General features: G+C 38.8%; 2 protein-coding genes across 2 annotated transcripts; one reads left to right on the forward strand and one right to left on the reverse strand.

Annotated features, from left to right (window-relative positions):
• Window positions 1-958: 958 nt before the first annotated feature.
• hscb (HscB mitochondrial iron-sulfur cluster cochaperone) lies at window positions 959-6294 on the reverse strand. The gene is made up of 6 exons (XM_056376251.1): window positions 5813-6294; window positions 5605-5701; window positions 2528-2617; window positions 2213-2357; window positions 1341-1388; window positions 959-1176 (listed from the first exon to the last, which is right to left on the reverse strand). Exons 1-6 carry the CDS (start codon window positions 6178-6180, stop codon window positions 1082-1084), a joined length of 843 nt encoding a protein of 280 aa, XP_056232226.1. The 5' UTR covers window positions 6181-6294; the 3' UTR covers window positions 959-1081.
• Window positions 6295-6354: 60 nt separating this feature from the next.
• lrrc8ab (leucine rich repeat containing 8 VRAC subunit Ab) lies at window positions 6355-16484 on the forward strand. The gene is made up of 4 exons (XM_056376250.1): window positions 6355-6502; window positions 7080-7205; window positions 8876-10994; window positions 11150-16484. The coding sequence occupies exons 3-4, from the start codon at window positions 8883-8885 to the stop codon at window positions 11423-11425; spliced, it is 2388 nt and encodes a 795-aa protein (XP_056232225.1). The 5' UTR covers window positions 6355-6502; window positions 7080-7205; window positions 8876-8882; the 3' UTR covers window positions 11426-16484.
• The last annotated feature ends 222 nt before the right edge of the window (window positions 16485-16706 follow it).

Raw genomic sequence — 16706 nt, forward strand, 5'->3', positions numbered from 1 at the left:
CCAGACTTAATAAACAACCCGTCAGGATGTGTTATACAGAGGGATGTGCCGGTGGACTGAGCTGCACAGAGAAAAACAGTGTCAGTGTAAATCCACTATTACACGCAAAACAGTTTAGGTTGTGATGCTGGTGTGTCTCAAATAACATTTCTCATATGATATGTGATCTGATGGTTCACTTTCTGCTATGAGATTAAGTGACAGCCCTCCATATTTCAGTGTGATTACAACTGTATCACTTTCTCGGATCAAAAGCTTTGATGCGAGTTGAGCTCCAATTTGCAAAGTAATTACAGATTATAACAGTTTTTCTCTATGGTGTTGAAAAAAAAAAGAAAAAAAAAATCCTTTCCAAAATTAAATCAGAGGGAAGGTGGATGAATTTACATTCTGATGCACAGCCACTGTGCTGCAGGCATAGGTGCACAGGGTCAATGTGCATCAATTTGTGAGCAAGACATTAAACAGATCACAGATCTTTGGCTCATCAAGTCATCGTCATTCAGCGGGGTCTTCCTCATTATCATAGCATTAATGCTACATATGAAACCACCATTAACAATGCAATAGGTTGTCTACCTCAATAAAGCACTTCCTCCTGGTCTCACATCCAGTTTGTACAACATGTACTTTTATTCTGCATGATGATTGTTAAGGTGTTATGTCTCCACCTAAAGGTAGCGTGGAGAACTGTGTTTGTGTGTGTGAGCCCCACATGACAAAATGCTGAACTGATAGGCAGGATAATCACATAAACACTCTGAGCAGCATTTTAATCAGAACCAATTATAGATCTCTGTCATCTTTAATGATACATTAGGTACAAGCAGATATGATTAGGCTTGTGAAATTAGTGAAATTCAAGGGTGATACTATATGCATCCAATTACACCCTCACATCTGTACAGTTTTTAATCAAAAATATCGGATTAAGTACAAATCACCATTAATTCAGCTGTGTATTACGCATAACAAGTTTTATTATTCAACTTGAACAATAATTTTACATAATTCTAGACAAATTTCTGTGCATCTGTACAAAATTGGATAGAAATATTAAATGTGAATAGGGGGAAAAAAACTACATGAATTGAGAAAGTTTTTCTTTCACTTTCTCTTCGATGTTTGCATGGTATTTCATTTGGGCAAGCAGTGCTTTGGCAGTTTGAAAGTCCCCTGATAATAAAAAAAAAAAGAAGAAAAAACAGTGAGAGTGCAAAAGGAAGTTCAATCAATGACTCACTCAGAGACTTAAAGGTAAGCTTCAGCATAGATTAGAAAAACAAACAAAAGGGATGAGTGGGAGGAACAGAAAATATTTCAGTGCAACATCTGAATACCTTTACGGAGGGCAGTGTCTGTTCGCTCCGTCAAGTCTGCCAGTTTCCCTGCAAGTGAAGGAGGAGACAAGTTCCAGCTCTGCACATGTTAACAAGACTTCATCAACAAGACTTTATCACTCGTAGAAATGCAAAAGCACACTCGCCTCTCAAGAGTTACTGCTTGATTTGCAGTGAAAAAACACAAAAACATTGGAAAAATCAAAGAGAAATATTGTGTTAACAAAGTTTGACGTGTGTGTCATCCAGCAGTTGAGTTTAATCAATTATACTCTACAGACAAATATAGACAAGGATACTTTAGATCTGTCATGTATGCATCACTGATTACTGTTAGATTTTTAACCTTCAGCGCAATGTACATCAAAAGGTAATTATTCCCAAAAAGTATGCTATTTACGGTCTATTATGTTCCGCATTAGCCATTCGATGTTTAAGTTCTGCATTTTAATTCTGTATTTACCTTTCTAGCAGTTTTATTGTTAGTGGTAGGTTTGTTTGGTTGTACTGTAAACACATTCATCACTTGCTCTTCTGTTGCATTTCTGACAAAGTAGCTGCTCAAGGAGCGTTGTTGTCTGTACTGTAGCTGTTACCATGGTAACCACAGGTATCACCAAATAAACCAGAACTGCAATCTTTACAACTTTAACCCCTAAATTAAAGCATGTCTACTCCGCATGCTCATGGTTATATAAGCATGTATTGTTAATATTGTTTCATACATAATACAAAATATGAAATAGCTGATGTGTACGCACCAATTAACCGGGGACTTGTTCTTTTCCACCTGTCTGAAATTATCCTCATTAATTAGCTTCAACTTACTCAAGAAGACTTTGACTACATAATTTGAAAAGACATTCGTTTACCTTTGGTGTCTTGGGCGATCTTATTGGTTTCTTCTGGGGTCTGTGCTTCATCAAGTGCTTCATTGATCTCCATCAGCTCCATTAGAAACTCCGCATCAGCCCCGGAGTCGGTGCCTTCTTCTATACTCATCCCCTCCAGCTCCAGCTGAAACATAGGACGGTAGTTCATCAAACTCCACTGCTCCTTTAAAAGCATGTCACTACTCCTGAACGTCAGATGGTAAAGATGTCTGTCTTGAACAGGAGAGATCAGACAGACAGAGCTTGAAGTTATGAAAATAAACTGTTCATTAGAAGCAGAGACTTCACACTCACCATGTAAAGGCCGCGACTCAAAGGCTTATGCAGCGTCTTGTATGCTTTGTTCACAAGAGACGACTGGCTTTCTGAATACTCCTGTTCTTTCTGCAAAAGAAGGTTCTGTTGAGTTTTGCTTCTAATTATGACAAGTTCAGTCTGTATTCATTCCTTAAAAAAAAAGAAAAAAAAAAAAGGGGGGGGGGGAGAAAATCTGTACAATGGTGATTTTTGACTAAAATGCTTTGCATTTTGAATAACAAATATTCCACATTATCCAGAATTAGACATCAAAAGGCAATAAAATCTGAGGTATTTTTACACTTTACCATCCCAGTCTATACCACTGTCAATTTTCTAAACACCAAGTCGTTGGCGCTACTGTCAATTAGGTGTATGACATACAGCTTCTCTTTTGTAGTCGAGCAGTTTGGGACCCTTCAAGGGATGCAGGTGGAAGTTTGACACGACAGATGTGTTGAAACAAGACGGGAAGGAAAATATCTTGGAAATGGTTGGCAGATCTGAGTACATTTTGCAGCTATCAGGTCTGTCAGCGCTCGAGAAAATCAATAGTCTCGAGCTCTGGCCCATGGGCCCATCATGTGGAGCTGTTTCTCTAATAACAACCAGTGCAGTAGGTGGCTGCCTTGTAGCCTTGTATAAGTAATGAGTTTTCTATATATGATGAAGACCCCTGAGGCTGGAGGATGTCTAATTAAGAAAAAATGGCCAGAGGTGCTGATAAATAAAACACAGTAAGTACAATATTGGACAGGTTGTGTGTGAGGAAACAATTTAGGCAAGCTCTCCTCTCTCACACTCTGCTGAATATGAGTTTAGCTTTCATATCATATCCTGACAACATTGTGCATTGTGCTTTTCCACCCGAGTGTACAGAATTAATTACATGTGAAACAAAAGACCTCTGCTCCTCCTTGTATCCATAATACTTATTTTTCTTAAATACAGTTTCTTAAAATGATTCTTGATGGGGAAACTGGATGATGTGAAACTTTTGTCCACTGTTTACTACTTTGTAAAATAACCTATAAACACATTAAACTTTAAGCTGCAATAGATGCATCGTCTTATTTCTAAGTCTTATTTTTTTCTGTGACATTTTTAAAGCTGATCTAGTCAAGAATTTTATGTAAAATATTATCCTATTTTTCTCATCACCCTAACTGGACTTTCGGCTGAGTGCAATTTATCAAGTACCTCAAATCAAATTTTCTATTTTTCTGCACAAAATTCAGGTTTTAGAGCGCTACACTTGTCTGCTTATAAAAATAGACAAATCAAAGTGAAGAGGAAGAGAGGAGCACATTTATTTCCTCAATCACAATGAGTTTCCTTTGCATTTTATTAATGATATTCTATGTCATTTCTTAAAGCAGCAGAGGCGGAAATATCCGCACTAGTATGGGTCAAGCTCCCAAAACACTGCATCCTACATTTCCCATAATGCATCTTAATAGCACATATCATTATGCCTTATTTGGTAGCAATTAGAAATTTCTACTACCCAGTCTGTAACACAGGCTTCTGTACTCTCATAGTCCAAGCTGAAATAACCCTGATGACATCACTATGACATAATCATAGCTCCTCCATTGCCACATTAGACATTATGCAACTGTTTTCACTGCACTCTTCACAATGTGAAACTGACCTTTACGCATAAAATTAGACCCCTTTAAAGACACAGTTCACTTTATATTCCCCCTTTTTCTGCAAGCTGGAGTGACGTACAAGCAAAGCTGCTTTCTGCAGCTTTAAGACATTTCATTTTATGTTTACATAAAAGGGCTGAGGTAAGTGCAGTTCACGGTTATCCACCATATATTTGATGGGATCTGAAGTAATTCATTAATTAATCGATTAGTTGATCAACAGGAAAATTGATCGGCAACTATTTCAGTTGTTTTTCAAGCAAAATAGCCAAACATTCATGGTTTTGGCTTCTAAACTGATGAGAATTTTAAGTGGTTTGTTCATGGTAGTAAATTAACTATCTTTGGGTTTTGGGCTGTTGGCCATGTAAAACAAGCAATTTGAATACGTTTCCTTGGGCACTGGGAAATAACGGGCATTTTTTCCCACTTTCTGAACTTTTATAAACAAAATAATTAACTGATTAATCAAGAAAATAATTGGTATATGAATTAATAATGAAAGTAGTCATTAGCTGCTTCACTATAATTAACTTTGCTGGGTGGTTTGGGGTAGAATTTCTACTGCTTTCTTTTCCTCCTCTGCCCAAGTATGTTTTTAAGTCAAACGTTGGATTTCAGTTTTAACTGCACAGTTTCTTTGGGACATGCGAGTCATAATTTCTCCCTGCACAACAGATCGATTGTAGCAAAAGTTATGAAATTTATTGATAGATGGAGGATGGAAAGGTCTCCATATGTCAAACTTTAATTTTCTCTTGCTTAACCTTTACTGTTAAAATAAAAAGTTACAACATACAGTATTTTGTAATAGACCTTTTTCACAGTAGACAAGTAAAGATGTCAAGTATAATTAATAACATTAATAATGGTTTAGGGAAACCAGTTCCAGGGTCCTGCCATTGGTGCCTGCTGGCTTACAAGAAATTCCTACTGGGATAGTTATTAGAAATGAGCCACCATTGATGGCATTAAATAATCCTGTCAAAATATCGATCATACTATAAAATTTAAAACTATGCTATACTACTGTTTGTAGTCAGTCACTCTATTTCCATTTTTTCTCATATAGGCAATAGCCTTTCATCTTCTCAGTGGTTTAGTTTTGATTCCTTAACCTTGTTTGCTTGATTGCATAATTTAGGATAAATTGCTCTGTGGGGGAAACACTTGACAACGTACTTTAACAAAGCCATCTTTCAATTTTGCACAGAATCATTTTCTTGGCCAAGACACAATGAATTATACTAAGAACACAAAAATGCACAGTCAAGTGGCCTAATAGGGACAAAGGGTCAGACTCAGTTTCCTGTGTCCCACTGCTGCTAATAGATAGGAAAGCTTCCGCTGACTCATAAATCATCTCACTCAGCTGATTTCTGGTCAGATTCCCCTTTACACCCCTCTCCCCCTGCCTACCACAGATTTCTGGCTGAAGTTGTCAGGATGCAGAGACCTCTGGAGCTGCAAGTATCTTTTCTGCAGCTTTTTTGTGTCCAGTGCGAATGTGCAGTCACTGAAAAGAGGCAACACATGATAACATGAAATGTGTAGGTCACAGATTGAATGTATAAAATGTTTATGTGGATAACACAGTGGGTAATAATTAGGGAGACAAGACACTCACCAATCCATGATCTTGAAGTAAGATGCCCCTTCTTCAGGGGGCTGGACTGCATTACATGACACGCAGAAGAATGCTTGTGCTTTGTCAAAAGATTGTTTACAGTTCCAGCAGTTCTGTTTGATTTGGCCCGTACAATAACTCCTTGGTGAGTTGGCTTGTTTAGTTGAGTAAGTTAAACCTCTATCCTTCACTGGTGCTCTGCTGTTCACGTCGCAGTGCCATGTGTCCTTGTTGGGGAAGCTGGTAGACGTCCAGTGTGTTGAACATGTAACAGCTTTAAAAACAGAAACTCGGTTCGTCATCAGCCAGTTCGGGTGCAGTGCAGCCCGGGACGAGCACAGAATCCGCAAAGAGTTCAATGACAACATTTCTTGAATTAAAACACAATATCTAGTGCTGTTAAGCAGATAATCAAAATTTCGGATCCTCCTGTCAAAACATCAACATCTCTCTCCTTCTCTCTCTCTGTCCCAATGAAAGATACAGGAAGAAGAGTCTACTACTTGTGTTAAAAGCGCCACACTGCCACCCCTCGGCTGGGCGGTGTAAGCGGAGAACTGGGACCGTCTCGGAGGTGCTGGAAATAAAAACAACAGCTAGCAAGCTGAGCTGCTAGCAACAGCAAACACAGTTTGTTAGCAACTACTGATATAAATTAACGTTGGATTTGATCGCAGCACAACAAACATAGTAAGTTGAACACCTTAGCAGTTTTTAAAAAGCATGTTAGCCGTGTACCACCGTCATATAAACATCAGCTTTTGCTAGGATTTAAACTTTCGATGACAGAAAGAGCCGGTGGTCAGTATGTGTAGTCAGGCTAGCATACTAGCTAATAGCAGCCAAGCGTCGTTTGCTAACGTGTTTTTAACAGCAATATTTGTTCTTGTTTGTGGTCATTGCTGATAGGTAGCTTGCTGGCAGATACCAGTGCACTTCCACCAAGACAGTGTTTACAATTGTTTAACAATATAAAAGAGAAAACCACTCAGGTTTAACTTTCAGTTGAGAAGCTTGCTGAGCTACCTAGCTAGACGACAAAGACACACCACGCTAGTGTGACGAGCAGTGACTGATGGATAAAGGGTACCTCCATTTACATGGAAATTAACATAAGTATTTGACAACACAATATATCTAACAGCAATATATCACACACCCCTTAATAAAACACATATCGTTTATCATAGGGTATTGTTTACACATAACTCGTTTCACTTTATACGCATGCAGGTGACATTTCCATCTCTCAATGTATTTTTTTCAGATCTTCTATTGAACCCCATGGCGATGAGTCGGGCAATGGTCCATGAAGAGTTTTGTATACACAAAGAGTGGCTGGTCCACCAGGGACATCACCGGGCACTGGAACACAGATAACACCTCCAAACTGGTGAGTAATGTATTGAGTGTGCTACAAAATCTACCTAATCCAGGCTTTTGCATTGGAATCTATGTACAGTCCATGATTAAAGTAGCTGTGTACAAAAGTTTCTTTGAACCGTGGCCAGTCTAAAAGTATTCTTATTTGGCCAAGGGTCAAACTAGGCGTCTTGACTCCTCGCTTTAACAGTTTCCTAACAAAGTACAAGCTGTGATGAATGCCAGCTCTTGATTCTTGTTTGTGTATATGTAGGTGTGTGTTCACGGGGCGGTGGTGGGGTGCAAAAGGTGACGGTAGATTATTCCAGAGAGACACTGGTTGGAGACAGCAGCTCCTATAAGATAAACAGGATCTCCTCCTGAAGGTCGAGGGAGGTGCTTCTCAAGGCCCCCACAGACAATACTCTGGGTATTATTAACGGAAATGGCTAAGAATAGAGAGCAGGGGAGCAAGGTGGCTCCTCTGGCGGTCGTGTTGTTTGGGTTAAACGAGCCAAAACGGAACATCATCTGTAGAAGAGTGACTTTCTTAAGCTTACATGCTGGGTGTGTCGCACTCGCACAAGGCTAAAGGGTTGATTTGGAGGGTTTTATCTGGCTCTAATGTACAGCAGCGGTAACAGAGTAGTTGTGGCTCACTCTTGACTGGTTATGTATGGAGTTATTTCATTTTACATTTTGGATTTGTAAGTAGAACCATTTTTCTATGTGCATTAACAGCATTTCTGTCTGTCCTTACACATAAAATATGTTGTTCAGGTGTGCTTTTTCTTAATTAAGTATATTTCCTACCAATAGTGGAGTAATAACTACTTGCTTACTGTGTGCCAGGTTTAGATTTGAGGTTACGTGGATACGTACGATTTCCTCCTAATTAAGGTCAGATGATATGGATAAAATCCTCAATCACAGTGTATAGAATTTTATTTCACAATATCATGCTGGAACATCTGGAACGTAAATTAAAGTCTTAATGAATTAAATGATCACACAGGAAAGTTTGGTTTGGGCTAATTAAGGTAATACCTGACAAATCAAGGCAATTTATTCCATTGATACAAAATTTATATAAAAATTCTATTTTTCCATGAAGCAAGCCAATCTTGTTCTGTTAATTCACTCGGACACGAAGACATGACACATGTACGCAGGCTGTAAACATAATAAATTATTTACAGCCTGCGTACATGTGTCAGGTCTTCGTGAGCACAACTCATTAATTTTATAGCTAGATCTAGTAGGGATTCAATTAAAATGCAGATATATTGACTTTATATCATCAGTGGCTGGTTTGCCACTTGGCTACAACATTTGAAATGCTATGTCCAGTATGACACCCCTTTGAAAGCAAGATTAATTGTGCCAGTTTAGCAGTGGGTAAATCAGTAACACGGTAGCCCTCCCAGTGAAGTCAATCAAGTAGTTATTTGTCACAACAATTAGGAATCTCTATTTCATTACTCCTGGCAGCCTTCAGACTAACTGTCTGGAATGATCTGATGTATGACCTTGTTAGTTATCATTGTAGTATTGATTTGTCAGCTTGGTGTTGTGTTGTGGCTGTTCAGGCATTGATGGGAAGGAGCATTTTGATTTCAACAACACTGTATATCACACCACTCTATTATGAGTATTTCCTCAAATCCTCTCTTTTTTCCTTTTTTATTTTTTAATAAACAGATAAACCATGATCCCCATCACCGAGCTGCGATACTTTGTGGACACACAGCCAGCATACCGCATCCTGAAACCATGGTGGGATGTGTTCACCGACTACATCTCCATTGTTATGCTCATGATTTCTGTGTTTGGAGGGACACTACAGGTCACCCAGGACAAGATGATTTGCCTGCCCTGTAAATGGGTGGTCAATGAGACCTGCAAGAAGAACTTCAATTCCACCTTCTCCACATCATTGTTTTTGGAGCCCAAAGGGATTCAGTATGATCTCGACCGTCACCAGTACAACTATGTGGATGCTGTGTGCTATGAGAATAGATTGCACTGGTTTGCCAAGTATTTCCCCTACCTAGTGTTACTTCATACTCTTATTTTCCTAGCTTGCAGCAACTTTTGGTTTAAGTTTCCACGGACTAGTTCCAAACTAGAGCACTTTGTATCCATCTTGCTGAAATGCTTCGACTCTCCATGGACAACTAGGGCGCTGTCAGAGACCGTGGTCGAAGAGAGTGACCCAAAACCAATGAAAATGAACGGTTCAATGGACCACAAGGAGTCCGTTATCAGTGAGGATGTTGAAGCAAGTGTTCCTATGCTCCAAAGGACAAAGACGCGCTTTGAGCAGGGCATTGTAGATAGAACAGAGACTGGGGTTTTGGACAAAAAAGAGGGCGAACAGGCAAAAGCGCTGTTTGAGAAGGTGAAGAAATTCCGTATACATGTAGAAGAAGGAGACATCGTGTACAGACTGTACATCCGTCAGACTATTATCAAAGTCATAAAGTTTATTTTGATAATATGCTACACAGGGTATTACGTGCACGATATTAAATTCAGTGTTGATTGTTCAGTCAATATAGAGAGTCTGACGGGCTACAGCGTGTACCGCTGTGCTCATCCGTTGGCTACACTTTTTAAAATCTTAGCCTGTTTTTACATTAGCTTGGTGGTGGTGTATGGTTTGATCTGCATGTACACACTTTGCTGGATGCTTCGGCGATCTTTAAAGAAATACTCCTTTGAGTCGATACGGGAAGAGAGCAGTTACAGTGACATACCTGATGTGAAGAATGACTTTGCATTCATGTTGCACATGATCGATCAGTATGACCCTCTGTACTCCAAACGCTTTGCTGTGTTTCTCTCAGAAGTGAGCGAGAACAAGCTGAGGCAGCTGAACCTCAACAATGAGTGGACACTGGACAAGCTCAGGCAGAGAATAACTAAGAACTCTCAGGAGAAGTTGGAGTTGCACCTTTTCATGCTAAGTGGCATTCCAGACACAGTGTTTGACCTGATGGAGCTGGAGGTGCTTAAACTGGAGCTCATCTCAGATGTCACCATCCCACCGATCATCGCCCAGCTGGTCAACCTGCGAGAGATGTGGCTGTATCACACACCAGCTAAAATCGAAGCTCCGGCGTTGGCTTTTTTGCGTGAAAACTTGAAGTCTCTGCACATCAAGTTCACCGACATCAAAGAAATTCCCCTATGGATCTACAGTTTGAAGAATCTGAGTGAGCTTCATCTGACAGGGAATCTCAGCGCTGAGAACAACCGTTACATCGTCATCGACGGGCTCCGAGAGCTCAAGAGGCTCAAAGTTCTTCGTCTGAAGAGCAATCTCACCAAGCTACCTCAGGTGGTGACTGATGTGGGCATGCACCTCCAGAAGCTTTCCATCAATAATGAAGGCACCAAGCTGATGGTGCTCAACAGCCTGAAGAAGATGGTGAACCTGACGGAACTGGAGCTCATTCGCTGTGATCTAGAGCGAATACCGCACTCAATCTTCAGTTTGCACAACTTGCAGGAGATTGACCTGAAGGACAACAACCTGAAGACCATTGAGGAGATCATTAGCTTCCAGCACCTTCATCGGCTGGTCTGCCTTAAGCTCTGGTACAACCAGATTGCCTACATTCCCATTCAGATTGGCACACTGACTAACCTGGAGAAGCTCTACCTGAACAGAAACAAGATTGAGAAGATCCCCAGCCAATTGTTTTATTGCCGCAAGCTGCGCTTCCTGGACCTGAGCCATAACAACCTGACCTATATCCCAACAGACATTGGCTTCCTCCAGAATCTTCAGTACCTGGCAGTGACAGCCAACAGGGTGAGTACTGTAATATCACAGTTTTATAACCATTTCAATCTTTGTTGATTGTTTTTATCCATTGTGGTTTGTTTGCAACGTGTCTGCTAATGAAAATGTTAAATTATAATCCCTCTCCTTTTCTCTCCCTACACAATACCTGCCTTGAAATAAAGATTGAAAGTCTGCCTAATGAGCTGTTCCAGTGCAAGAAGCTTCGCACTTTGAACTTGGGGAACAATTGCCTGCAGTCTTTGCCGTCTCGCTTTGGAGAGCTAACTGGGTTGACACAGCTAGAGCTGAGAGGAAACCGTCTGGAATGTCTGCCCGTGGAGCTGGGCGAGTGCCGGCAGCTAAAGAGAACCGGTCTCGTGGTGGAGGAGGACCTCTTCAACACGCTGCCCACAGAGGTTAAGGAACAGTTGTGGAAAGTTGACAAAGAACAAGCTTAAACAGGTTTGTGAGTGAAAACAGATACTCACGAACTGTGCCCTGACACGGGAGGAATGCCCATACTTGCTGAAGCAGGCAGTAGATCTGCTGCAGTGTACTGCCAGTAAGGTTGGGTATCAAGAACCAGTGCCAGTTTGACAGAACCCAAATACTAATTCTGGTAGCTTTTGGTTGTTCTCATAGCTAACTGTCCGGTTAATTTTGTTTATTCCCCCATGAACAGTTCCTTAGGTCTTTCCACTGTAACACAGTAATGATGCTTTTTAGCAATAATTAAGCACTGCCATTGTGATTGGAAGTGTGTGTTTACACACGATGTAGCAAGGTGGTCTCTAAGACCTTTCTCTCCTGATTGCTGAGTATAGATAATAGTCAAACAGTTGCATCATAACATGCAAAGGAAAAAAAAATCATGAAATCTGGAAGGTCGAGAGGCCGAAACTCTGTCTTTTATTTTGTTTGGAAAAGATTTAAGCTGATGTTCACTTAAAATATTTTACAAGTCATCTGATTATGTCACCAAATACCAATACCAATCACAAGCAAACTACACGGTCAAGCAATCCTTTAAGTTTTAGTCAGAAGAGTGGCTGTGGCCATGAAGGCTTTTAGCTCTTTACCTATTGTTCAGAACTGACCTGACACAAATTTGAACTGTGTTTCAGAGGGATGACAATGGCCTTCAAATACCGTCATGTGTGCTTTGTTTGAAAATGTTAAGAAAATCATGAGTGTATGACACGAAATCCAAAATCAGGGAGAACTAATGATGAATCATGTCAAGACAGGTTGTAGATTTTGAGATCCTCATGTCTGAGTAGGTGTTGTATAAGGTTAGAAGAAAAGGGTCATTGAGGACACTGTAAGAAATGCAAGTGCTGTAGAGAAGGAGAACCAGTTGTCTTTGGCTGGCCGGAGCTTTACATTTGCAGGGTAGGGATGTCACGAGGGCCGTTGATGCCAAAATTCTGATGTCACATGCCTTGGAGATGCGATTCTTCCGGGACTGACAAGAGTAGTATAACCCTACGAGAGTGCAAGACTGTCAAACTCGAAGAGGAGGGCAGGGTAAACAATAAAAACAACGCATGGAATGACAGCAGCATCTGTTTTACCAACACTACAAACATTAGCTCGTTAAGGCTAACGTAGCAACAGCTCATAAGGTGAGCTAAGTGCTCACAACATTAGTGTGCTACTGTCATTACTGTTCAAATACAACTCTGACTTTTAGACAAAACTGCTGCTTGCACTTTGACTCTATAGAGGTGTGTACATGTGTGTTAGCAAACTGTGTGAGCAGCCCCCGTTTTTTCTGATTTTTTTGCTGTGGTATCGACTTTTGTGGAATTTCATTGGTATTGGTACAGACTTCCAAATTTCTGGTATCAAGACATCCCTATGGCAGGATGAAGGGATTGATGGTCTCTTTCTGAGGAAAGATGTGTGCTGTGTTTGAGGAAGGGCAGTTACTGTACTGAATGCTACCCAGTGGACTAGCATAACAAAGCAACAACTCCCACACAGTTACATTATTGAGGCATCTTATCAGGAAGCGGATACCCAACCCTTACTGTCAGTAAACTAAGCAGTGGGAATTGAGCAAATCGTTTTCATAGTCATGCTGCATTCACAGTATTTGTTTGCAATGAATTGCACAAAACAAAATGAACAAATGTGGGGAAAATGCTGAAAAGGTTTTGAATGAGATGAGTCTTGTCTGCTTCATAAGAATTCAAATGAAGTCTGAGGATAACAGTGATGTTGAAATGTGTTTCAAATGTGGACAATATGTCTGACACTAACACAGACGCTTACCTGAAACACTAGATTGATTAATTACCCTTGCAACCACTGGTCTACATGTATGCCCTGATAGTTGAGTGTTACTGTCTGCAAACAACTTAAAGACCAGACATGCCCTCAAATCTGGGTCTGGGTGCCTGGCCTTGTGTTCTTTTCAGTTTATCATAACATTGTAATATGATGTTTCTACTTAATAGGGAAGCTATTCTGTTATTTTAATATAACTGAACTGCATTACTCAAATATTGTGCAATGTTCAGTGTAGATGTTCAGCCGTGCACAAGTTTACAGCCACCTTTGATGTGAGCTATCTTAATTGCTACATAATGCATACATAATTCATTAAGGTGAGTTGAAGAATAATTTAGAAATTTAATCAGTTTATATATATATATGTGTGTGTGTGTGTGTGTGTGTAAAAAATTTGAAAGAACAATGCAATAAGGTCCAAAATGGCCACTAATGAAACATCATTAAATCTAAAATTTTAGGCTTTTGCTTCAAAAAGCTCAAAGCTTTTAATAAACAAGCCACGTTCCACTTAATCAAAAGAAGAAATTAAATTAAGTCATTTCAGTGGCAAGAAAGGATACATTTTTGAAAAGAACCATGGATTTCAGGTCACTTGCCTTAACCTTAATTTACTCATTTTGTATTATGTCCTATTTCTGTTATTTTCGTTGTAGCATCTTTCATTCAAAACAAATGATCGTACTCTTGACTATGTTTTAATGCAGATAATTGTCTTTAAAGCACTAAGCTATCCAGGTCAAGATGGTAATGGACAGTTTTGCTGGTTTATATTTTGCTTTAATTGCTTTGTTTCATCACTTCCTGTGGACACTCAGTAAGTGATGATACTTGAAACCTATAATCAATTTGGGCAAATATTCATATAGTGTCTCAAATGGGATTAATGATTCTTTTCTGTTATAGCCTCACCTTGTCATTGGCTGTGCTAATTTTATTTTTACATAAAGGGTCTCCCCTAGTGCAGCTTTAACTTTCTTAACCAGTTTTGTTGTGCACTGCTGACATCTACCACAGAGAGTAAAAGTCTGAAGGAAATGAACATTATGATTGAAATTATCCAGTAAAAAATCTATCATTGTTATTTTGTAAAAGTGATTTGAGTTTAAAGATTAATTACTGAAGTGGCAAGCTCATTTTGGGAATGAAAGTGGATTGTTTTTTTAATTGTGTGATGGATTGGTTTTTTTGTGTGTTTGTTTTTGTGGCAGATACACTCATCTCATATGTTAACCTATCCCTGCCAGGGAAATAAAAACAGACACAATGCTAAAAATGATTCTCAAAGATTACAAAGTAATATCTTTTTATTTTGACTTACTGAATTAGATCAGTGAGATAGATAAAACTTTTGACTTGCCACCTTACAGCAAGCAGGTCCTGGGTTCATAGATTTTATCTTAGTTTCTCACAATTTTGACTTGCTGTCATATTTTGTCACAGCTTGATACATTTCTCATAGTTGTAGGAGATATTTTGAGAAGTTTTATTTATTTCTTCTTTTTTTGTTGGGTCTTGTCATGAATGGGCTTCCATACTTTTCAGGTCATCTAATTGTTTTCGTTTATTTCTCTGGCTTCAAAGTGTGATCATTTGTAGAGAAAAGTTGAATACTTTTTTGCCTTAGAGAGTCTTTTCTGCACTTGCATTTTGCCACAGTAAACAGCATGATGCTAAAAATGTGGAATTTAAGATCAATGCACAGCTCTGACACAGCACAACACACAACAGGGGTTCCTGTGTTTACTCTGAGATAAAATATCAGTTTATGTTTTAATAAACCTAACTGCAAGAAAAGTTGGACCGTAGCAATATACAGTACAATAACTGGGTTGAAAAGCATAGGAATAGTTGTGTACATTTATTTCAAGAACATGGTTAACTATCCTATATTGTGCAATATTGCCTTTATTTAAGCTATGTAAAAGTTAGTAGTGATGTAGTTTTCTAATGTGCATGGGCATTCTTTTTGTCACATACATTTTACCAACGTGATGGTGAGAATTTCAAGTTAAGTAGATTAGAGGAGATTTTTGATTCTAGAGAATGCTTTTGCACTACGGCACCTCTCCCACAAGTTACATTTAGGTAAATGCAAGTAATGGTATACAACTTCAGTGTCTACAATGCATGTTTTCTGGTATAGGAAAGGTTCAAGTGAATGACTGCCAGCCATGAGATTAAAATGGTATTTGATTACTATTTTAAGTATTTAAGGAACTACACATAGAAAAAACAAATTCTCCTCATCCTTACCTTTAAGTCCCAACTGGAGCATTAAATGATATCCAGAATGCCTCAGCAATACACCACAGATTAAGACAATCAACCATCGTAATTAAAAGGTGACATCACAAATGTCAAATTTGAAGTCCTATAGTGAGCACTGCAAGTAAATGATCAGTACATTTAAAACTACTTTGTGTAGATTGCTGATAAAGTGGTATCAGTAAATAGATTAGATTTTTGTCTCACAGTCATGGTTAATCTTTTTTTTTTCTGTATCTTCCTTTCTTTTTTTTTCTTTTAATAAATTTGACTCATTTTATTTCATTTTCATTTTGACAGCTATTAGTATTATGATAGTACAACTAAATTTCTCAGGAAACCAGCTAGCACTCACATTCTTTTTTGAGTTGATTGCCTATTTTTTTATTACACCTGGTATTTTTATTTATTTAAACAGTTGTGATAACATTTTTATATGCATTTCTATAAATTCTTTTCTAGTTTGGTGTATTTAATATTGACTGCTGGTTTAAAACAAAATATGTTTGTGATTTTAAAGAAACCACTTGGTTTAACCTTGATTCTGTGTTTTTGTCAATGACCATGTATTAATTGAGTTGTGTCATGTCAGAATTGTTTAATTGTCATTGTGATTAGCACAGATGAGGTGTGTATGAGTGTGTGTATGTAGGTTTGCATAGTGGGACTGTCACCCCTTGGTGTCCTCTTAAAATGATTATTTTTGGGTACAAAATTGTTTTCAATGTTCCCTAACCCAGTTCCAGTCATCATAGGTGATGTTCAAATTTGGTTTTGTGTGGTATTTTCTTTTTTTTCTTTGCCAAAAGTTTTTCATTAAAAAGGAACTCATCAATGCAACAGTATTGATATGAATGATGTGGCAATAAGTGACTATTCTGTTTGAACATGTCTCATCCTCTCTTGTACACCATCCATTAGGGTAAAATGAAATAAAGTTTGTTGACCAAATTAGTATTGGTTTCCATTCAGCTTCTGCTTGGATGTTGTGAAACAGTTCTCTTAAATGATCATCTGCCCCGGTACCATGCAAGATACTGATCATTGAGATAGTCATTATGTTAATTCAGAAGATTTTAAGAAGTAACTTGTAAGTGCTCAGTCGTTTTGCTGAGGAGCATCGTACAGGGGACATGCCATTCGATGAACACTTTATGAATACAAAATTGTGTTATG

This window comes from Seriola aureovittata, chromosome 5 (genome assembly GCF_021018895.1).
Source record: "Seriola aureovittata isolate HTS-2021-v1 ecotype China chromosome 5, ASM2101889v1, whole genome shotgun sequence".
NCBI lineage: Eukaryota > Metazoa > Chordata > Actinopteri > Carangiformes > Carangidae > Seriola > Seriola aureovittata.